This window comes from Clytia hemisphaerica, unplaced genomic scaffold (assembly GCF_902728285.1).
Source record: "Clytia hemisphaerica strain Z4C2 unplaced genomic scaffold, Clytia hemisphaerica genome assembly, whole genome shotgun sequence".
NCBI classification, from domain to species: Eukaryota; Metazoa; Cnidaria; class Hydrozoa; order Leptothecata; family Clytiidae; genus Clytia; species Clytia hemisphaerica.
The window spans coordinates 31797-54869 of record NW_027104551.1 but is presented as its reverse complement, the minus strand read 5'-3'; the positions used below and the strand labels follow the sequence as shown (position 1 = coordinate 54869).

Below are 23073 nucleotides of genomic sequence, written 5' to 3'. Positions count from 1 at the left end.
CACTTTTTTGGTACAAACGCAACGGGGAAATCATCCATTTTATGTTTTACTAATGACAATGCTTTTTTATCCGTTTCAGTGAAAAATTGAAAATGAAATACAGAAAAAGAAAGAAATAAAGTACTGGCTACAAATCAAGGATCTTGGATTGCAGATTCCAGTACCAAAACCAAAACGTTTCAGTGATATTATAATACAGGAAGAACAAAGATTGTCAATTTAGAAAAATCTTGGGAAGATTGCTGCTCAAAGAGACTCTGGAATCGGAGATTGTCCAACTTAATCAATAGCACAAGAACAATTCCATCGGAATCGTTTGGTAGTTGAAAACCAAAACAACAAGGGAATCCTTTATCAGCACCATCATGGAGAGGATGTCTTTGTTGGAGAAATTGAAAACATTGAATCAATGGCAACTACAACAACAACTTCACTTTGCCAAACTACAATCTGATGTTGAAGCTGTCAGCAGTAAGAATATTATTCCAGTGTCCACTTTTTATGTTTTTTTTACACTTTTTGTCTACTTTAATGGGACAATTTTTCGCGGATGGTATCATAAGGAGACAAAATTTTCATGATTTCGTTTCTTTTTGCTGCCAAATTATACGTACATTTTTTTAGTTTTGTTCAGAAAAATTTTACGGATAAGACCTTTCTAAATTCCATTGGGACTTAATTTCGCGGATGAGACCTTAATCCGTGAAACCCGCGAAATTTAATCCCCGAGAAAATTTATCCCATTAAAGTAAATTTTGACTTTAAAAGCTCATAAAAGTGAGGAGCTAGTGGGTCGAATGGTAATGGGTCTAAAGCAAAACTTCAAATTCTAAGTTGGGAGTTCTACTTTCTAAATTGCATTACTTCAAGGGTTTTTTCGGCCCCAAGACGTAAAAAACTATACGAAGTATTTTGTAGGGGACTCTGTATCTTTAAAAAAATTTTGACCTAAAGAATATTCGGAATAACTTTGTTATCATTGATACCATTAAAAGTATATTTCATGTAATTTTACATGCCGCTTGAAACTCTTTGGGAACTTTCTGATGAGATCAATCGCAAAGGGTATTTTCTTTTTGCCTCAAAATACCTGTGGGGATCCTTTACATGAAGTTGTTTATCAGTTTTCCTTTTCAAATATAAAGGTCCACAGAATCTGTCAAACAAAGAGAACCTCGTCATCGGGCGTCAACAACAACAACAACAACCAGCCGACAGTATACACCAACAACACTTTGAAAAACCATCACAATCAAATTTCATGCAAACAATGAACCAAAATGCACTCACAAACGCATTAAAAAGTGTCAACTCGAATTCCTTGAATACACAACCAATACATTCAAACCTCATGAACGAGAACTCTTTAAACTCGGTGGATTATGAAGAAAACCTTATAGACGAAAAAGACGAGATTGCACAAGCACAAACTACGAACAAAGGCGGTGGGCTTGACAACTGGTACTTATCCGGCCTACAGACAGTCAAATTCATGTCTCCTTCTGATTGCGAGAATCTCACCGAGGTGGAGAACGATGATGACGTCATCAGTGACCATGAGGAGGAGAACAGTTGTCATGACAACCAAGAAGATTTCTCTGATCTTGATGACGTGGTTTTACAATATGAATCTGAAGATGGAGTGCGACCCTTCTCCACCGATGTCTCTGAAGACGAACATGAAACCCTTCTTCGTAGAGATGAAAATTCTAATCATGATCTTCAAGACCCTTTCCAAAGATATTTGAATGTGAACAGCTCCAAAACACAAAGACTGGTGCCTGAAGCTAGTACAGTTTACACAAAAAATGCTCACGGAGGAGAGCAGTACAATCAAGGTCTTCCAAATAGAGATAATAGTGCACTCTCACGCGGAGGTCTTTACGAAAATGAAGGAGACAGCACCAGTGAAGAAGAAAATGAATGCACGGTTATCCATAATGAAGAAGAAAGTGCTGAAGATGAGATTGCGGTGGGTTATTATTTTTCCCTTTTAGTTTTTGAAAATGTTTATATTGATCAATGAGATTAAGACTTTCAGGCAAACCTCCGCACTTAAATATTAACATTTCTTTCTAAACGAATTTTCCATACAGTTTTTTTGTTTTCAAGGCTCTTAAGAATTAATGATTTCCAGTGGGTCGGACTAATGTCCGATCAGAGTTTCTTTTACTTTAAAATTAGATTTTTTGGATCGGACAAGAGGCAATTCCAAGTCCTGCGTTCTAAAAGCAAAGCGGTTTGCGCCTGGTACGTCTTGTTTTTGGGTATAGCTTCTGGAAATATACTGTTGCGTGAATGAAGGTAGCAGGAACCTCTTTTGTCGGTAGTTTTCCCCGGATACACTTATGATTACTCTCATTCACTTCTCGACTTCTTAATGTAAGAGGCATAAAAATCTTAGATCATGTTCATGATGGTGGAAAGCTCCATAGCAACCATTCTGGCTGACAATCCCGTTTAATAATTACACTCTTACTCACTTTCGTTCTTTAGGCAAACATTGACGAGAGACCTGTCAAGTCAATGATCAATGGTAAGCAAAATAGTGTACTTTATACTTCTTTTATATTAACGTACACAAAAGTAGAATCGTCTGTTTATCACGATATTTAGTTCTCTTTCAGAACTTTATCAGGTAATTTTTGTATCTTTTACAATAGGCCATTTCACAGTCACAAAGCGTAATGGGTAATCAGAACCACTGCGCGCTAATGACGACTTACTATTCGTCCAAAGTTTTGTAAAATTTTGAAAATTCTTACGTCTCTAACCAACGGGAAACCGTTATCGGGGCGCAATCAATCCTGATTACCCATGATCCATTTCAACTGTGAAATGACCTATATAAATTAGCTCTAAGGATTAATGATCTTTCTTGAGGCGCTGTTTTGACGCGTTGTTTTGTAACTTTGTTAAAAAATAGACAACTATTTTGAAAGGAAAGGCGCAATCTGTGTACCTCATATAATGAACGATTCTATGTATTGTGTAAACCATACCTATTTGCATACTGGAAGATTTAGAATTTATAACTCTTTTTTAAATTTATTATAGGTATTGGCGTGACGTTTGAAAACATAGTTGAGAATGAGCTCAAGAATGACATGGTAGGTATGACTTAAGTGCCTTAGTAGAGAATCAATTAAATTCAAATTCAAAACCCTTCTTTTACAAACTTTCTGAAAAATTTCTTTCTAAAACTGTCGCCGAAATGCCTTATGATACAAAACTCTCCATAACTGGAAAGCCCACGTGGGGAACGTATAATTGTTCGAGCTCAGAAAATTTCGAGTTATGGAGATTGGATTATAAGGCATTGTTAACTGAAAGGACCAGCAAATTTGTTCGAGTTATGGAGACGTTAGATTAATAGAGCTTCGAGTTATGGAGATTCTACTGTATTTGATTCGATAATTGATATTTTCTTACTTCAGGAGAATGTTTTAAACACGTCCACTCCAATGAAAAACAAAAGCCACAAATTCTTAAAACGAGGCGAAGGATTGAAGCGTTTTCAAAAAGGAAATAACGCTTTCATACCTACAAAAGAAAAAGAGAAAAACAAAAACAAGAAGCCCGCCTACCACAACAAGCAACCAAAAAATGACAAGGCCTTTGTTATGAACATTGACCCACCCCCGCCCAATAAAGCATCAAAAACCGCCTTGGTAAGGAAGACCCGCCCTGGGTTACCATTGAAGTTGAAATTAAAACATCGCGTGCAAAAGGAGGCATCGAATACCGTTTCTAACACAGTCCCACAACTACAACACTTGGAAAAGATTGCAGATACAGTTAAAGCAACGGATACAATGGACCCTAAATTCACCTCACAACCTCTTAAGTAAGTGCTTCTTGAATCGATTATGAGAGGTGTATTTTGCAGCGTTACTCTCTTGGTTATCATTCTAAGACAAAACGCCCAGTAAAAAATGACTATCGGTATAAAATAGAATTACAGTACACTAAGTATTTGTTACAGAAATTCATTGACATGTAAGACAAGTGCAATGAATTGCAATTACGGCCATTCCAAAGGAAGGGGTACGTTACATCACGCTCAATTGACTGAATACCGCCAGTAGGTCGACCTAGGAGCGCCGCGACCCATGCACCATTTGATACTGTTTGATAGCACCCGGTTTGATCAGGCATTATACTCCAATCGTGGTTGACAATTTCTTGGAATAGCCAATAGCTGTGGAGATCACTGCACATCTGACATTTTCTTCACTTTAGAACGACCACACGCCATGATCACCGAGATGCTGTTTCATCATCAGTGATGGAAGCTTCATTTCAAAAAATGTTGATACAGTATACAAACAAAGAGGAGGTTTGTTGAACACAAAACGCTAGACCTCCTACTCTACCACTATTGTATAATCTCAAAATATTTTTTAAATGGCGGCTTTTGATATACCTTTTACAGTAGAGTTTCTATAACTCAAATACGCACAGGGAACATAAATTTGTTAAGGAAGTGTTATTGTTAAGGAAATTTAGTTATAGAGTAAGGTTTAAAAGGCATTGTTGGGCTTATAAACATATTAAAAATTCTGAGATTTAAAAAAAACTTGGCCTGGGTGAATTATAAACATTATAATTCATAGGCTTGTAATAAGCATAGGCTATGCCTGGGTGCTTTGAAAGCTTGAGCATACACAAGCCTGACCAGACACTTGCTTATGTAAAAAACATGTTTAGTGCTTGGGAATCGAACACATTGCAGTGCAATTCTGTGGGCAGAACCCTCATACTACCGATCGGCAGAATGTTAGTGAGGTACAATAATAGCCTTATCCAAATATAAACTCGTTATGAACTAAGAAAATGATTTGATCTTCTTTCAATCCTTCTTTTCTCCTTCATTTCAGAAAGAAAACAAAGATCTTGACGATTTTGAAGCGTTAGAAGAAGCAGCAGAAAATATGTCTTTGTCATCCAATTGTTCCTTTGTCCACAAAGTTCTTGGCGGAAAGACGAAAACAGTTTATCAGGGCGAACATTCATCTGCTCTGATGGTAGATGGGCTGCAAAAATTCCAAGAAGGTAAAGATAAATTTTGGACTCTCATCATGATGATATGAGCCCTCCCCCATCAGGGAATACTCCTTACGAAGTAGCAATTCCTCCTTTTTCAAGTCGGAACGTTTAGCGCTGTCCAGACACCGCTGGTTCTGTGCACGCGAGACACAGATACCATTATGCATAGCTAGTGGAAAACAATCAAAATAGATCGGCTTTCGTTGAAATGATACACCCTACAAACGGTTTAGTCCAAAATCAGATCCAAACAAGAAACTTTTCGAATTTTTGTTTGCTGCTTTTGGATATGAATGGTATTTGTTTCGTCGTCCGAATTGATTGCTAGCCTAGAGATCCATGCCATGATTTCTTCTTATTGAAGGCGAAATGAATAACATGGTTTGGGCTACGGTTTTGAATCTCAAAATATCAGTTGATAACACAGGCGATTAAATTTTCTTATTTTTTTGACTAGTCTTACTTTTTCGGAAAAAACGCAAATGTCTTTTAATTTTAGTGTCCCCGCTAAATTCAAAACTTCCAATTGTAAATTGTTTTAGTCCTATTTTGGCCTCGCAGGTCAGACTCGTCTTGTATATCTCAGATTATAAAAATAGATGACATGTTTCCTGTCTTATTGATATCGTGCCAGGCTTTTAAAGATCTAAATCTACTTTTTCCTAGTTGGTAATATGAAATCAAATTCAACTGTGAAGAAAGTCACTTCAATCTCAAACAATACCCAATCTGAAAAACAACAACAACAAGATGATTATGATGATGAAGTGAAAAACAGTAAAGAGACCGAACGGCCAAAAAGTTCGTACGACTTTGATGACGAGTCAACGTGGTCAGATAATAGTCTCAATGATGGAGAAGATACTTCAATATTCTCTGCGGGAGAGTGCAATGATGACACATTAAGGGATACGTCAGACAATGAGAACACTCCATCGCATGTTTCTCAGGAGACAGTACCACCCAAACGGATCATAAGCAAACGTAAAGACCGCTCTGTATCTCAGGTAACTATCGTAAACTTTTTACTTCATAAGAACAAGTTTATAAGAACAGTGAGGTTCAAAAGAGGCAAAAATTAAATAAATTGTTAGAATTGGTTAATAATGTATAAAACACCACAATTTAAAAACTAGGAAAAAGATTAGAACAATTTATAAGGGCAAATGCTAAAACAATTAACTGAAATCGAAAAAACTAATTGGTTTTTATAAAAAAGGAGTGATTTTAGCTTGATGTCTAAGACCAGTCTTCACTCCTCCAGCACTATACAATTCACTTGGCAATACAAAGGTCTAATTTTGTAGTACGGTCAAAATGGCATATGCCAGCGCGTAGTAGAGATCGGCTTTATTTTAGTCCGACACCCGATGTAAAAAAATGGTAAAATTATCGAACATTTAGGATTTGGATTACGGAGTTTTGCCTAACCGCGCAACATATTTTGCAGCAGAAGAGGTCATGGACCTCATTTTTGGGTGGATTTTCGGGACCAACTTAAAATTTTTCAGTGTTTTCCGACATGACATTGGACCCGACTTGGGACACGGCGAATAAAGACTGACTGCAATTTCTCTTCGATGGGAAATTGGCTTGCTGCTTCCGAACTTAAGCATGGCCGGCCACAATCGAAATATCAAATAAGCTTTGTTTAGGCCTTTCTCCGGGAAAAAGGGGAGGCGATTCATTTATGTCATTTTTATGATAATTATTCTTTTTTAAAGACTAAAGCTTAAAAAACATTACTTTTGTATAAAATCGTTCCCTTTAGAATACAACCACAGAATCTGAAGAAGGGACAGTGGAGCCGTCCTCCCTATTAACACAAACAGTTGATATACCCACATCCAGTATTTCAAACACGGTCAAACAAAAGTTAGCTGAATTAGAGAAAGAAATCAAAACATTTCGAATGGAGAATGATAAATTGGCGAAGTTAAGAGAACAACGAGAAACAGAGGTCTGTAGCACAGATATCTTATATAAAACACTAGACAGAGCTACACACCTGAGTGGTGCGAAGCGAGGAGTAGAGAGAATGGGCTTGATCAATCAAATTGCCGGTACCGAACTATGGTCTAACTGTTGTCTACTTTATCAAAGATTGTCGATTATCTTAATTCAGCTAGGGACAGAGTAGCTCAATCTAGTATTGTATATATAAAATATCTGTGGTCGGTAGACTACATTTTCTTTAGTGTTACTTAAGGAGTAAATTTTACGTAAAGTTACACATACCAAATATACACCTTTCCGACTGTAGCCGCCAATTGCCGCGCGGGTATTTTTTTGTCCGCGTTATCCCACTAAAACCGTCCCAGTCCTTTTTTCGCACCTATAGACAATAGAAAAATGTGTCAAAAAAGGATTGGATCGAGTTTAGCGGGACAATTAAATAATTAAGTGGCACGCGCCTGACCGCGCGACTACGGTCGAAAAGGTGTATTCCTTGCTCGGTGAAACTGAAACTTAACTGCTTTCTAAAAACCTTCCGGAGACCCTTCAATGTTTTCTTTAATCTAGGTTTCGAAATTACACAAAGAGATTGAATCTTTTCAACGAAAACGGAAAGCAGAAACGGAACGATTTGAATCTTACAAGACCGAAGAGACAAAAAAGCTGAGGGCGGAGAAACGAGCGTTTGAGAAGTTTCAAAAGGCGGCAAAGGCGTTCCCGAATAAACAAGAAAGGGAAGAGATGAAAGAACTGAAACAAGAGGTCTTTATGAATATTTTTTCCCCTCTTTAATTTACTTCAAGGCGATTAGAGAGCATCAGTCCTCTGTTTCTTTGATGTAAGTTCTGAGGTTTGTCTGTGACCGCAGTCAAGGGCGACCTGAAGGCTCCTCTTTTAAAGCTGTCTATAGACATATAGGGGAGGGCGCTCACTCATTTCCCTGGATTTCTGTACGTACCCTTGATCCGTCTCTTTAGTTGCTGAGCATCAGAAAGGCATGAAGTACCATTTGGGAATCTTTGGTATGATGCTGCTGGGGATCGAACCCACAACCTTGCGCACCGTAGCTGGATGCTCTACCTTCATACCACGACTGCTCTCTTAAAATACTCTCTATAATTCGATCCTCTCTGTAATTCGAACAAATTAGACTTTCCGTTCGAATTCGAATTAGCGAGCGTTAACTGTATGATGTTTGTATTTCAGTTAGAACGATTGACAGAGGAGCTGAAAACACGTGAGACACGATGGAACAATGCATCGGTCCGCTTTCGTACGCGCGTCACTGATCTGGAAGAAGAAAATGTAGAGCTGAAGAAAGAAATCAAAATATTTGAAGAACAACGTATTGAGCGATGGAAGAACAATCATAATAATAAGGTTTCTTACATATATTCCTTTTTATGATCGTAATTAGAAAAGGGTGAACCAATAGGTGGAGTGAACCCAGCAAAAAGGTGAACCGGGTCTACCCAGTCGTTTGTTTAAAAATGCTGTGTAAGGAAATGGTCGAAGATACCTTAATTGGTGTCTTTTAAGGTTTCGATTAGCTGGACTGGGAAATATAAAAAAATGTCCTTAGTCATTCAAGTTCGTTTTAAAGTTGATGTAAATTGTGTCCAAACAAAGTGTTATACCAATATAAATGCCTAACATAGACATCCTTTAGATTTTTTGAGCCAGTGGAGATAAAAATAAAGGACCAAAACTGGGTATTTATATTCCAATGTTTTTTTATGGCGTGGGACTTGAATTCCATTGTTTTCGAAGCAGAAATTCAATGGGGATAGAAAAATAGCACAATAAACTTTGCAGTGAGAATTTACTTACTTATTTAATGATTTTCAGCGGGGACAAAAATTAGAGTATAATTTTTCACTGGGGACGATATTTTGGCCAATTTTTCGAGTGGGAAGGGGTCCCAGTGAGCCTTTGAGAAGGGGTGTACATAGGTACATTCATTTTATGCTTAACTGCTTGAACCAATGATGAAACCAACTCTACTTATACTGTTCTTTCAATTTTTTAGAAACCACCACGAGTGCAAAGCCCTCCAGAGAAAGCACTCGACAAAAGACATTCCATTTTTCAAGGTAGTTTTCTTCAGACTCTTTAACAGTATTGTCAAACTCTTGTAAGGCCTCTGGAGTCAAGTTCATATGAAAATTATGACATTTTCTTTTATAATAAGTATGCTGTGTCGAGAAAGGTTCATGAAATAAGAACGTGTTTTATTGATGTTTGATACATAATTTAATTTGACAGATTGCCAAAATAAGTAATTATAAAAAATAAAACATTAATGGGAACGTAATTTGGTGGATTTCACGTTAAAAACCGTTCATGATTTTTATTCCATAGATCCTTCGTCGATTGGGGTTGAAATGAATGAGAGGCTCAGCTTTTCGCCACCCTCTGCGCTTTTAAGGTAAGTAAAGAAGACCTTTTAATAAATATGAATGCCTCAATCTTGAAAAAATATGCTATGACGTGGATTTTAAATATTGAATGTTTCTATTGAAAAACTAAGAAGCAAAGATCATTTTCTCACATTGTCTGTAATAGGTACATACAGGTCGTATAAAGACTAATCAAATACTTATTAGTTCATTCATTCATTTATTCATTCATTTTCAGTACCCAACCTCAAATGCAGCCAACTCTACCACAGACAAAAGCTCGGCCATTACAACAAAAGAACCATGAATCGAATGAAACACAAAATGCTCTCACACCAGGTGCCATGCAACATCTCAAAGACGGAAAGGTAAGATCGAAACAAACATTTTTTTCAGGGATAGACACACCCCTTTGTCACAAAGCCGGTGGTCAAAATTTCGTTTCCGATAGGAAAAATACCCTACAATTTCAGCCGAACTGGGAAAAGGACTTCATTCCCATTTGAAATTCAATGTGAAAAATTGCACTCCAAAACTCCCCACTGAATTTTTTTTAGCTTGGAACAAAAGGATTTTTATCCCAATTTGGATTTCGACATAATTTTAACCCCGCTTTGGGAAAAACTTCCACCACGGCTGTGAGAAAAGGGTGTATAATTAGATGACTTGAGATTTTTGGCCCGCAAATAAACTTTCTTAGTTATGAGCAAAACCTCTTAAATATTTCTACCTAAAATATTTTCCAAAACTGATTTATAAAATTTTAAAGTCTCATTAAAAAAAATGGATTCTTTTGTGAAAATTCGTGTGACTTATGATTTCAAAAGCAGTGTTTTTTACAACACTTTCTATTATTCATATAATCAAAATACTTTATCATCAAATTCAAACACATTTTCTCACTTCGTTCAGGGTCGTTAAACGGGTCTCCCTCATTTTGTCTTCATTTATTCACTGACTAGACTGAAGTCCTGCACGCAGACGGATCCAAGCTAATCACTTTTCCGAACGGTACGAAGAAGACGATCAGTGGGGACGGCAAAACCATTTCTATATGTTTTTTCAACGGAGATATCAAACGGCTACATCCTGATCAACGTGTGGTAAGAAAAAGAACCAAGAGAAATTTCCAAGTTTTTAAAGGTTTTGTTTTTTGTTGGTTTACTCGTCAATTTAATTTACTAGATTCTTCACATTCAATTGACACGGATGTGGAGTAAGATTGGTCAGAAAGAGGAAAAGAAAAATATTTTTTTTTGTTTATTCAGCACAGTGTAACAATAAGGAGACACCGTCCTGATAAGAGACAAGTGTCTGATATGAAACGGGAACACTTGTGTAAAAATAAAATTTTTAAGATATTTACATCTCTCGGGCACTTTCTACTGATCAACGGAGGTTGATTTGCGAAATATTTGACTCGGATCTAGTGAGCCCGAAATATTTAACTCTCGAAATTTTAAATCTATATAAAATCCTACAAATTTTCTGAGCTCGTAAGATTGAATTTTGCGAAAAACGATCCATTTAAATCCAATTAATCCTATATTTAGGTATATTACTACGCTGAAACTCAAACCACGCATACAACTTTCAAAGATGGTCTTGAAGTTCTAGAGTTTTCAAAGTAAGTCACTTAGATATTACGTTGGCGTAGTATTAAAATAATTCATTACATTTTCGTACAATACGAAATAATATTACAATATTATATCAGACACGTCAGATCAAGATCTTGGGTTTTACCCGGTATTTCTCTATAGAATTACGTACTCTAGTTCGGCGAATGGACTGTTCCAGAAAAAAATTATACCCCTATGTTGAGGTCCTTTTTTTGGGAGAAGTAACCCCTGGACTTTTTTTCCAATTTTCCAGGACCACCTTGAATTTCTGACCTTGTTTTACTGACCACCCTGGATTTTCTACCTCATTTTACTGACCCTGGACTCTTACACTCGAAAAGACTTATTTTTTAGACCACCCTGGACGTCACTCCTCCTCAACATAGGAGGTACAGACTAAAGTATTTCTGTATTTAGCACAATTCTGTGTTTTGATTGGTTTATTTATCGCCCGAAATCGGCGCCAATGTTTTTGTTGTAATAATTGATTTCAACACAAATTTTAAAATCTGAACATCTACCATCCTTCTTTTAGCAAACAAATCGAGAAGCGACATACGGACGGGCGTACCGAAATCATCTTTCCGGATCAAACCGTCAAATACGTGAATCTAGACGGGAGTGAGGAGACGGTTTTTGTGGACGGTATGGTGCAGAATGTTGACAAGACAGGCGTCCGGACAGTGATGTATCCTAACGGACAACGAGAAGTTCATACGAAACAATTTAAGGTAATATTCCATACCTTCCTTCTAATTTTGAGACTAATTTTTGCGAGAAATTAATTTCGGCGAATTTAGATGAAATCTGAAAAACATAGTTTTATCTTTGTTTTTAGGATTCAAATTCATTTACTTAATTTGAGCAAAATGTAGATGAATACCTGAGGTTTCTTGGTTTTTTTTATTTATATTTTGTAATTTCTGTCTGTGTTATATCTAAACTGTTTACTTATTAAGGCTCTCGTCTCATTTTGAACTTTATAACGTGTAAGCTAAACTGGCGAAGGGATTTAAAGGAATGTAGGAATCGAAGACACTTATTTCCTACATACGGTTTTTATACGATATAAAGTTACGTCGGGAAAGGTTAAAGGTTCGTCTATAGTCTTCAGATATATCTCTCGAGAAAGCTGAATTGGCCTTCTCATAAATGTTGTTACAAGCAACGCTTACCTCGTTTTCAAGATATTGCTATGGTAATTGATTCCCAGAGGAGTTTATTTTATTTATCAAAGTAACACCTGAAGACTCAAGGGATTTAATCACCTTAGTAATGGTTTCAAAACAAGGCAGTCGTTGTACTCAAAGTAATTTCTGCATGCAAAGGCTTTTTGACAAGTTTCTTTGTTTTTACATTTCTAGCGCCGTGAATATCCAAATGGAACGATAAAAACTGTTTACGAAGACGGTCGCCAGGAGACGAAATATTCTAACGGAAGGCTTCGCGTTAAAGATAAGGATGGAAATCTCGTAATCGATCGATTGAACCAGACGTAGAACGTATGTTTTTGGTGCTGTCAAGGATCCCTGCTCCATACAAGGAAAGCTTTAATACTTTAAGTCAAGCAGACAATGACCGGTAAAAACGCAACAGAATTTGTTTGAATTTAAATAAACATCCTCAAGGCTGATAAATACTTCATTTCCCTTTTAAGAATATTTTGAAAACAAGAGAAATGAAAATTGAGAAATTTAGTTAAGGATTTTTGATTATTTACGAAATCTGTTCCGCTTTTCCGGACACGATGCCGCATCAAGCATGAAGGTGTAAACTCATTAGTTTTTCGGTTTTTTAATTTTAAGAAAATTACTGGGCTTCTTTCTAGATGGTTGTGAGTGTCCAGATCAGCAACTTTTCAACTTTTACTTTCAACTCGAGCCAGGTCCCTTGTTTACTTTTTTATGATTCTGATAGCGCTCGAGACAATTGGATTGTATCACGTCCATCAGTAAAATTTAGAAGTGTTAAATGGCTCTGGGTTCGAAAGCTTGAAAGCTTCTATAGCTCTAACCATCAACTTAAGTCATTTATTGACAAATGTTTTGAATCAAAAGATATTTCCCTAGTTTATCGTTTGTCGTTTTAAGTGCTACTTCGCAAATTGTCTTCTTTAGATTTTCAAGTAAGATTTGCTGCGATTTGTAATATTTTTTGAATTACTTTTTTATAGTATCTGTTAGCTAGACATTTTATGTAGATATAATATTTGTACATATTTTTTGAATGATATTATTAAAGAATAAATGTTTAGTTCCATTTTAACAAAAGCAAATTATAAATTGTCTCAGCTCTCTCTGAGCGGAGTTTTATTATCAGGTTCCTGTGTTAGGGAGGGAGCGGTCTAGGGCCAAGCGCCCCCGCTTCGAATGTTCCGCTCAGATCTAGTGAGCCGGAAATAACCGATAGAGCAATAAACGATTAATTGCACGCCTGACGATTACTAGCCAGTTTCAGACCCTTTTTAGGGGCTTTTATGATGACGTCAGTTTTCAGTAAAAATTCATGCAAGAATTATTTTTGAAAAGTTTTTAAAAATAAATCCAAGGATTTATTATAGTCATTACTGGATAAAGGACTCGATGGGGAGCGATCAATGTATTTTGAGAAATACAATATTTTTAGAGAACAATAGATGTTTTAGCCATGTCCGCAAAGGATCTGTCATGGCCGCTCGAAGGTGTTTTTATTAATCTCATTTTTAAAAAGTTCTGCAGCTCTCTTTCTTTTTGTACCTTTGCAGGGAAAAAATTTGATAGTAAAGCTAGAATACTAAGACAAGATCTTAGACAAGAAAAATTCAACAAAATGCTTGTAGAGACACGAAATTTTCAATTGGGAATATCTTTCCAAAACGAAGGTCCGCTGTCTGTCCTCGATCGAGGGAAACTTTTTTGAAATTTACATATTTTTTCTGAAGAGCAAAAGAAAATGCATAAGTACACTTTAACAAGTAAGACTTTGAACAGCTTTGGATGGGTTTGGAAAGCACCCAGAACCTCTTGGGAACTTGTTTTTGATCAATATTGAAGTATTTTGCAAATATTGCAGAAGTCTACAAACCTTTTGTCCATGATTGTATGTCATCAAAAAATTGAGTAATTTGGCTGAGAACATTGTATGCTTATTAATAGTGATTCTTATAGATAAAGACGCGTTTTTTGAGCTGAAAAATTCTTTTTCTACAAAAATCTGCTTGAGCCATCTTATACCTACTTTCATGGAAAAAGTCAGAAAAAACAATGATCCTATATTTCACTAGTCTGAATCGCAGACCTCTACAAAACCACAGGTAGTATAGGAGCACGAATCCGTTAGTGGATGCAAGCAGCCTAATATTTCACAAAGTCCAAAAATACCGTTTTTTAGCCGGGTTTTGGCCCAAATTTGCACAAAAACATTTTTTTTTCGAAAATCGGGCTCCGTCACATTCGAGGGTTTATAGTTATGCATCTTTGTGCAAAAAATCATAAAGAATGAAAGAGCCAATCTCGAGAAAAGCTAATACCTAAGTAATTGATAATGTGCTTATAAAAAAATGTCGAATTTGGCCAGTTTTTCTATAAAAACACGCCAAGCAACCAAAATGTCATATCATGAACATATAAACGACTGGACATCTATCTTTTATTGTCTCTTTGAAGCGAGCTTCGTTGCCGCCTGTATTTCAAAATTGGTATAAAAAATCCGACAATATTCCGTCATAATTTTATTTCTTTGAATTGTTTAGGTAAAATGATTGATCGAGCTTGAACATTACTTCTAATGGTAATGCACAAAAAAATTATTTTCAATTTTTTTCACGAGTTTGCAATACATTTTATCAACATTTTCAACTCTGAAATGCAGAATTTCAACTGCGTGTATACTTTTGAATCCCTTTTGTCACTCCAATAATTTTTTTATGACTTGAAAAAAATAGCTTGCCAAAGTTGAGAGCCTGTGTCATAAGAATATCGAAATTAGAATGTGACACTCTCTAAAATTATTAGACACTTTTAAGTCAAAATTTGGAAATATTAGTCGGAGTTTTGACAAACTGACGATGATTTTGCCTCTGTTATCTTTGTTATGATATACAGGGTGTCCCTAATTAAAGTATCGAGTTTGAACATGCGATTGAGTAGAAAGTTTTATGTGCGTGTTCACAAAATTGTATTTTAAAGGGACATTAAAGTAGTAAAATGTAAACATTGCGCGAACCACGTGTCATTAAAGAGAACAATTAAAATCACGTGTTCAAAACAAACTTGTAAAACAATTGAACAATCAAAATTAGCCATATTTGGTTTGATTTTTTATTTTGACATGTGACATTTGTTTTGATTTTGTATCCGCTGCATACAGTTTGTTTACAAATTTTGCAAGTACTGTTATGTCCCTTTAAGCTCTCCCTCTTTTTTCATTGTCATTACGATTAATTTATACGTTGTAACTACCTTTTGTAATAAGCCTGTGTGATGGAGAACGTTCTTATATTTTAGCGATAACACACACAAACTTTTCTACTCAATCGCATGTTCAAACTCGATACTTTAATTAGGGACACCCTGTAGATAAAAGACTTGAGAAAAGTAGAACAACAGAGACTTTTGTCGAAGTTTTGACGTTGTTAGCAAGGTATTCCCAAGAGGTATATCATCAAAATTTATTGTTTCATTTGATCATTTAACGAGGCGGCAACGAAGCTAGCAGTGTTATCTTCAAAACTACAAAGGAGATGGATGTCCAGTCGTTTATATGTTCATGGTCATATCTAAACATACATATTCTTCAAAAGTAAGCCCCATGGGCAAAAAAACATCTATCTCATAAAATAATTGAGTAATTTGACTAAGAACATTGATCTATGCTTATTAATAGTGATTCTTATCTAGATAAACATGCGTTTTTTGAACAAACAAAATTTTTTTGCAAAAATCTGCTTCAGCCTTTTACCTATGATGGTATCCTACTTTAATTCAAAAAATCAGAAAAAAATAATGATCCAATTTTTCACAAAGTCCAAAAAACCCGTTTTTTAGCCGTTTTTCGGCTGAAATTTGCCCCCCAAATTTTTTTTTCGAAAATCGGGCTCCGTCACATTTTGGCCACCACCATTTTGCACCTTTGTACCAAAAATCAAAAGATTCCTATGATTCAATCCTGAGAAAAGTTGGTAACAGACGAACGGACGGACGAACGGACGGACGAACGGACGAACACAGGTTAATTTATAGGACCTCCACCCCACCGGGGTAGCTCCAAAAATGAAAGAAATCAAATTTTAACAAATGTTGAAACTTAAATCGAAGAATGAATGAAGGTAAAATCTGTAGAAGTATTTTCTAGCGAAACCTAGTTTACCCGAAACGGAAATCTAAATCGTGATAAGGATAATTCAAGCACTAGTCGATCGCGACGCTGGCCCTTGAATTTAATGGTGACCTTCGATCGGGAAACAATGCTAACTAGTCAGGAGACTTCAGAAATATGATGAAATGTTAAATCTTAAGGAACATACTAACATAAACCACAACGAATTGTTCCGAGATTATTCAAAGAGAATAACAAATTGGACACGAAAAACATTATATAATTAAAATGTAATATTTCTTGATTTCCAAAGTAAAATTTCAATTTTTGAATATAAAAATGCGTAGTATAAAAACTTTTAACGACAATTAAAGTAAGTGGATTATAAACGATATTCTACTATATTTAAAGGTTACACACAAAGACTATACTCAACTAAAACTTATGCAACATTGAGAAGAAAACATATACATCCTGTCGGTTTGAATAAATATTCAATAACAATAATTTCCCATGGATGTCGGGATCTGGGTCGATTTATCCAAAAAAGACTCAAAAAGGTTCTTACAGTATTTTGCTAAGTCTATGTTTAGAGCTCCACAACCCTTCAACTTTCCGTCACTATCATTAAAAAAATTGCTAGTCAATATTGATGATGATACGCAAACTGTAATGAAAGAATGATGGCATAAAAGGTGTACAGTGCGTCCGGAAAAAAAGCGGAACAGATTTTATAATAAAGTAAAATCGTTATAGAAGACAACCATAACAGGTCATTAGGTCATAATAATGCATATAAATTATTATATTAAAAAAGAATTGTTAACTTGTTTCTGGACACACTGTATTTTCAGGGTTGAAAAAAAACTGTAAGATCACAACACAACGTCAAATTCTTCCAAAAACAAATAAATATAAACATTTAATTGCAAACACTTAATTCAAATAAGTTTTTCATTCCAACGTATTTTAGGGAGTTCAACTCAGACCCATTCATATTTAAAACAGAAATAACTCGGATCAACTCGTACGTAACAACATGATTACACTCATGAAGATTCATTTGTCATTTTTCTCATGGCGTCTTTCATAGCACTCAAGTATTTGTTGCTGGGTGTCTCGTTAGATTTCGCCTGAAAAGGAAATTGTAACGAAATTGAAGAGAATTTCTCAAAAATGTTCAAGAATACTCTCGTGTGCTTAATCGTAGGAGGGGTCATTTTATAATTTTTGAAAAAAAATCACCCCATTTCACTTTATGACCATTTTATGACCTTTATGCTACGAAATGCCAAAATTGGCCAAAAACCTTCATTTTCCTTGGAATTTTTAGCAAAATCAGGTCAATAGCACTTAATTAAGACTCCCCTATTTTGTTGGTTTTTATCTGGAGTACCCACCCCCCTACTTATTCCACCCTTTTTTCTGAAGAGCTACGAAAAAGATTTATGGATATTTAGGTCTGAAAATCACAAAGAAATAAAAGGACAAAAAAGAGGACCGAATGAGATGCACGTGTTCTTGTAGTAAAATACAGAAGCAAGCTTCATAAAAATAGATGCGGTCAGTTCTCTCTGATCCGAACCTCAACTTAAAAGCCTTGGTCCCCTAAGCTGACAAGTTGTATAAAAACACTACGTAATTCGAACTTTTACCTAATGAAATGAAAATTTTTGCCCCATTGAAGATGGAACTAGAGAGAGGCCACTGCATGAGACTTACGACTGGCTTCCTTTGTCGACTCAATCGAATGATCGAGCCCCAGTACTTCAATAACGGAAACATCTCCTGAAAAATCAAAGAAAATACTCGTTTACTCAACATTAAAATCAATCTGGCTGACCCTAATTGAATGCCGAAATTGTGTCAGACCAATCAGTGCTCAGGAAAGGAATCGAATGTATCGTCACAGTGATACAAGAAATTCGGCAAGATACTTCAAATTTTGAAGAATTTTACTGAATTTTGAGACGAAAAAGCCTCTTTTTCTAAACTCGCTGAGACGGAAGACCCTTATTTACTGTCATTGATAAATTGCAAACCACAAACCTTGATGAATATTTGTGCAGCTAACTGTTTTGCATAATGTAAAAGATTTCCAGAACCTTCCATATGCCCACTGCCAGCCTGTTTTCAAAAAGAGAGAAGATTACCAAAGCTGCCTATGTGTTGAAAGTAGGTTTTGTGAATATGGGCGGATTTGAACAAAAACCCTCTCACTGGTAAGACAGAAATGATAGAGTTATCTCTCAACTGGACTGATCCCCTCCCCTAAAGTCGGAAAAGTTGAAACGCTGAAGATTGCAGTCTCTGGCATCAGCACCATTCGAGGATAGAGTGTTTCCAGGAAAAAGCGGAAGAGAATTTACATAATCGAAATCCTCGTACATTACAAGGGTTTTGCCTCTGCACAAAAAGACCAAGGATCAAGGGATAAGTCATTTGAGCCTTAAGATACTTCCCTGGAGATATTTACCAGAGATATTTTTTCAAATGAAAGAAATGACTGGGAAGAGCGTCCATATAATCGGTAAATGAAAAATCAAAAAGACTGCATCATACCGTAGCTTCAATTTCTTTATATTTGATGGAATATTCATACTCGTCAGGCATTGTGACGTAACACTCCGTCAGATCGTCTGATTTGTAATCTTCATGATTTCTACAAAACAAAACGTCAATACTTTATGCGTCAAAAAGTGAAAAACATCATATCCGAAAACAAAAAGGACCAGGGAGTTTGTAAATAATGGTAGCGTTAGCACCCCTAACCCCTGGAGGGGGTTCATATAAAGGTACTCGGAAATCAAAAGGGCTTGGAATACACTAGGACACTGCTTAGGGAGATTAAATCAAACTACTGTTAGTCGGCGTTTAATCTGTAAGTGGTTAACTTCAAAGAAGACTTTAGAAATGTTTGACTCCTTGACTTCAATTACTTAATACAAAGATTCTGAAAACTGAAAATGCAATATGTATATTCTATGAGCTCTGTAAAATAGTATCTTCAAAGCATTTAAAAGAGTCGAATAGATTTTAAAAAATACTATCCAAACAAAAAGTTTGTTATAATATTTTTCAAATCCACGATACTTTGTCACTGCTAATAAGTACCATGTCGTAGATAAAATTTCGGGAGAATTAAGCAAGCATAATAAGCACAGAAAGATAAAGTTCTGAAATTAATACGCATGCTTAGTTCATGTCAAGGTCCGCTTTATAGCAAACCTATTTCATTAGTTGAACCTGTTTGCTTAAGTCAGAACGTCAGAATTCAGTTATTTTAAGATTGTAGTCAGATATTGATGTTTATGACGATATGGTTGATAGATTTGGCCTATAACTAAAAAATGCACCATCTTTTGTAACGTAATCCTGCCTATTTACATTACAGAGGTTTCCAAGATCGGAAATGATTTATATAATTTTTAATGTAAGCACCAAATTAAACATAATTACTTGAATCTGATTGGTCAAGAAGGATTTCGAGTAGTAGAATGAATCGTTAAGTTCTAATCAAATTCTTTGAGCAAGAAATCTATCATAATTATCACCGTAGAAGAGGGTAAAAATGGAGTACCTTTCAAGAAGTTGTAACATGATGTCATAAGGCATCATCAAAGGCTCCTCCTCGTCAGTATCATACTTGCTCATGTTTTCCACAACTTTTTCATCGTCGATCAATATATCATCATAAAACTGAAATAGGGAAATTTTATTAAAGCTCTTAGCTCTGGTTTAAACGGTCCGTACACTTTTCAAACTGCTCATTCTGAATTTTAATTTAAATTGGGCAGAAAGTTGACTGTCTAAAGTTGACGTCAACGCAATAACTTCTTTCTATCTTCTTCTAGCAAAGTTTTTAACTGCCAACTTTCTATCCTCTTTTAGCCCTCTCTAACTAATAATGCCTATCCTCCTAGGCAGTGCAAAAAGACGGCCGTCTAAAATCGTGCTTAGTAATATAGTTCTTGACCGATAAAAATGTGTTAAAAAGTCCCTTGGTTATTGCTTCTGAGAGAAAGAAAAAACGCTCAAAGGTAGAAACAAATTCCCATTGCTAAAAGTTCTTTAAAGGTTTGAGCCTTGATAGTGTTATAAGGGATCGCTATTTACGCTTATAAAAAAATGTGTAGATACCTGATAAACTTCAGCGATCTCAGGTTCATCATCCTCCTTGGGGACGAGTTTGGGATTCAAAATATCTATAGTCACTTTACTGGCGTCATGTTTTGCTATCTTGAAGGTATCTCCTTTACCGATCCCATACTTCAAGTTTCCGATCACAGTTTCTGTGTAAAATTCCGTTAAACCTTTCGCCTCAATTTTACTGAACACGACCTTACTGTCTGTTTTCGATTCCTTTTGTGTGTACTCGTACAGCACCTGTAGATTAGTTTTTCCTTTGGTTTCGAATCTTTCCTTCTTTTTGGGTACCAGAAATGTTTGAGAAGCGTTGAAAGCTTTATCCGTGAAAAGGGGTAATTTCCATTCGTCCCCTTCAAGGTCCCGAAACTTGAATAATTGTCCCAAATAGTCATGAACCGAGTCTATATGAACGGTTTCAAACTCGCTTAAAACGTTCTTCATCTTATTATTTCTCGTTGACGAAGAACTCTCTTGAGATTCACCACCACCAAGACTGGTTGCATTGCTTTCTTGGGAGCTCGGTAGACTAGTAGAAGCGTCTTCAGTTTCCATTAAACTCTCGTCTTGACTACCGATAGAATCAGTCACACTAATATCATGGTTTTTCTGAAGGTCACCATCCGCAGGCTTTTGACATGGCGATGGGAAACTGTTCTCCAATTTTTGTTTCTTCGATGATTCCTCATCCCCAGTACCCTCTTCTTGACGCATTGGACATTGTTTTCGTTTTTGTTGACCACCGTTAGTAATAGAGCTCATTTTCTCATCTTCAACGATAATTTCATCTTCTTTTCCTTCAGTTTTATTTGATGTCGTTCCTTCTTTTGAGCGCCGCTCGTGGAGACAGGGTATTGATATCAAGGGTGGATCATGTTTCTGAAATTAAATCAATACAGATGATCTATGAACGTAGTGTCGTTAAAAATTTGAATCAAAGAACAAGAGATTCTAGAAAATGAGAGAAGAATTAAACATGAACAAAATATCCTCTCTTCGGCTTGGGATAAAATCTTATCCAGTCTCTCAAACTTTCACAATTTACACATATATGATACATAAATGAATGCAACTCCAGATCCAGAAGCAGCCACTGACCTAAAATTTGCAAATATCTGCTCTGATTTGCCAGCTGGAAGGCTTTCCCCGAAATTAAGAACAGTTCCTCGTTTTCCAGGGGAGAAATCTTTACTTAAGAACAGTTATATTTTTCCAGCTAGGAGGTAAAAAAACTTTCGGAGCAGGTACAAAATTACCAGGCGATTGGTTTTATGCGGGTTAAATTGTTCTTATCTACCAGGGCTGACAAAATCTTATAAACAGATCGCAGAAGAAAAAGAACAGATCTCAAAGACTTTTTGACTTTTTGGAAATTCCCTCAGAACAGATAGGAAATTCTATTTTTTGGATATCAAACTGTTTATTCATAAGAACAGATCATATTTTTCCAGCTGGTCTCAATCTTCTACCACTTTTTTCCAGCAGACTTTTTTCTTTAGTTCACTAAGAACAGACTGCCATATCCAGCTGGAACGTGCCTTCAGAACAGATATTTTGAAGTCCCTCTTTGGTGGATGCTTTCGCAGATCCCGCCAGACTTTTATTGCAGAATTCTTAGTTATTGCCTACATGTTTTTAAATAAGCAAGGCATATTGACCAATGAAAATCAAAAGAAAATTGACACACATAAAAATGATAAAGGAAATTATTAACGTTGAAATCAGTGCCCTGCATATTTTATTGCGAAATTAATCTATTTGAATAATCTATGGAATCATTAGAGCTATCAAAATTGGGTTTCCTCCTGTAGGAAATGATTTCCATATGATAAAAAAATGAAACGTGGTTTTATTTCAAAGACACAAATTTTGGAATTAAGCGGAGAGGCAAGATGACAATTCTTACTCTAACACTTGCAGTCCTGTGTATGAGGTACGGTCTTGACCATGTCACCACCCTCGTTTCAGTATGAATGTAAACGATACCACCAGATTGATGAGCCAAAGCTATCCAACCTTCTGGTAAATCTACCTCTGGAATCTTTCCTGTGCCTGAAAAAAAGCACAAGGATTCTTTTGGTCCGAATGAATATAACAATTGACAAAAGTTGAAGTGCACAAAATTTTCATGATATTATCTTTTCTCCTTCAAGTAAAAAATATTCAAAAAAAGGAAAACCTTTGCAGCGTGTAAAATCTTGAGAAATTTAGTTAAGCTAGAAGGTAGCATATTTTTTTTATTGAAAAGGAAAACCATTTTTTGTGAAACATTTGTGAGCAAACTTGCTAACTTACAATCAATAACAACACGTTTTGCTGCCGCTTCAGCTTTATCCATGTTGGTTAGTTGTGTATTATTGTCATCAAATATTTCCAATTTTGATTTATTTATAATCTGTAAAAAATTATACTTATTAAAAGTAACCAAACGTGTTACTTGAAGTTGTACCTACAAGTCACTGGTCATCCCTAAATGAAATTAAGTAGGCAATCAATTAAGATTGAGGGGCAAACATTCCTTAATTTTTCATACTCAAAATTTTATTGTCATATGACTTTTTAATTATATCATATAGCATAATATCTTTGCTAGTTAGGATGTCATA

At 35.8% G+C, this 23073-nt stretch overlaps 2 protein-coding genes across 2 annotated transcripts; one reads left to right on the top strand and one right to left on the bottom strand.

The window, feature by feature from the left end:
• Nucleotides 1-78: 78 nt before the first annotated feature.
• On the top strand, nt 79-12826 carry LOC136822820 (centromere protein J-like). Its single transcript, XM_067079130.1, has 18 exons — nt 79-471; nt 1146-1972; nt 2497-2536; nt 3058-3110; nt 3438-3847; nt 4243-4339; nt 4881-5055; nt 5716-6056; nt 6821-7009; nt 7573-7767; nt 8212-8385; nt 9035-9098; nt 9367-9433; nt 9643-9772; nt 10367-10507; nt 10958-11031; nt 11562-11757; nt 12391-12826. The coding sequence occupies exons 1-18, from the start codon at nt 366-368 to the stop codon at nt 12523-12525; spliced, it is 3414 nt and encodes a 1137-aa protein (XP_066935231.1). The 5' UTR covers nt 79-365; the 3' UTR covers nt 12526-12826.
• Nucleotides 12827-16596: 3770 nt separating this feature from the next.
• LOC136822876 (microprocessor complex subunit DGCR8-like) lies at nt 16597-22858 on the bottom strand. Its single transcript, XM_067079185.1, has 8 exons — nt 22763-22858; nt 22374-22519; nt 20462-21346; nt 19902-20020; nt 18884-18983; nt 18371-18448; nt 18044-18109; nt 16597-17454 (listed from the first exon to the last, which is right to left on the bottom strand). The coding sequence occupies exons 1-8, from the start codon at nt 22803-22805 to the stop codon at nt 17371-17373; spliced, it is 1521 nt and encodes a 506-aa protein (XP_066935286.1). The 5' UTR covers nt 22806-22858; the 3' UTR covers nt 16597-17370.
• Between the last annotated feature and the right edge of the window lie 215 nt (nt 22859-23073).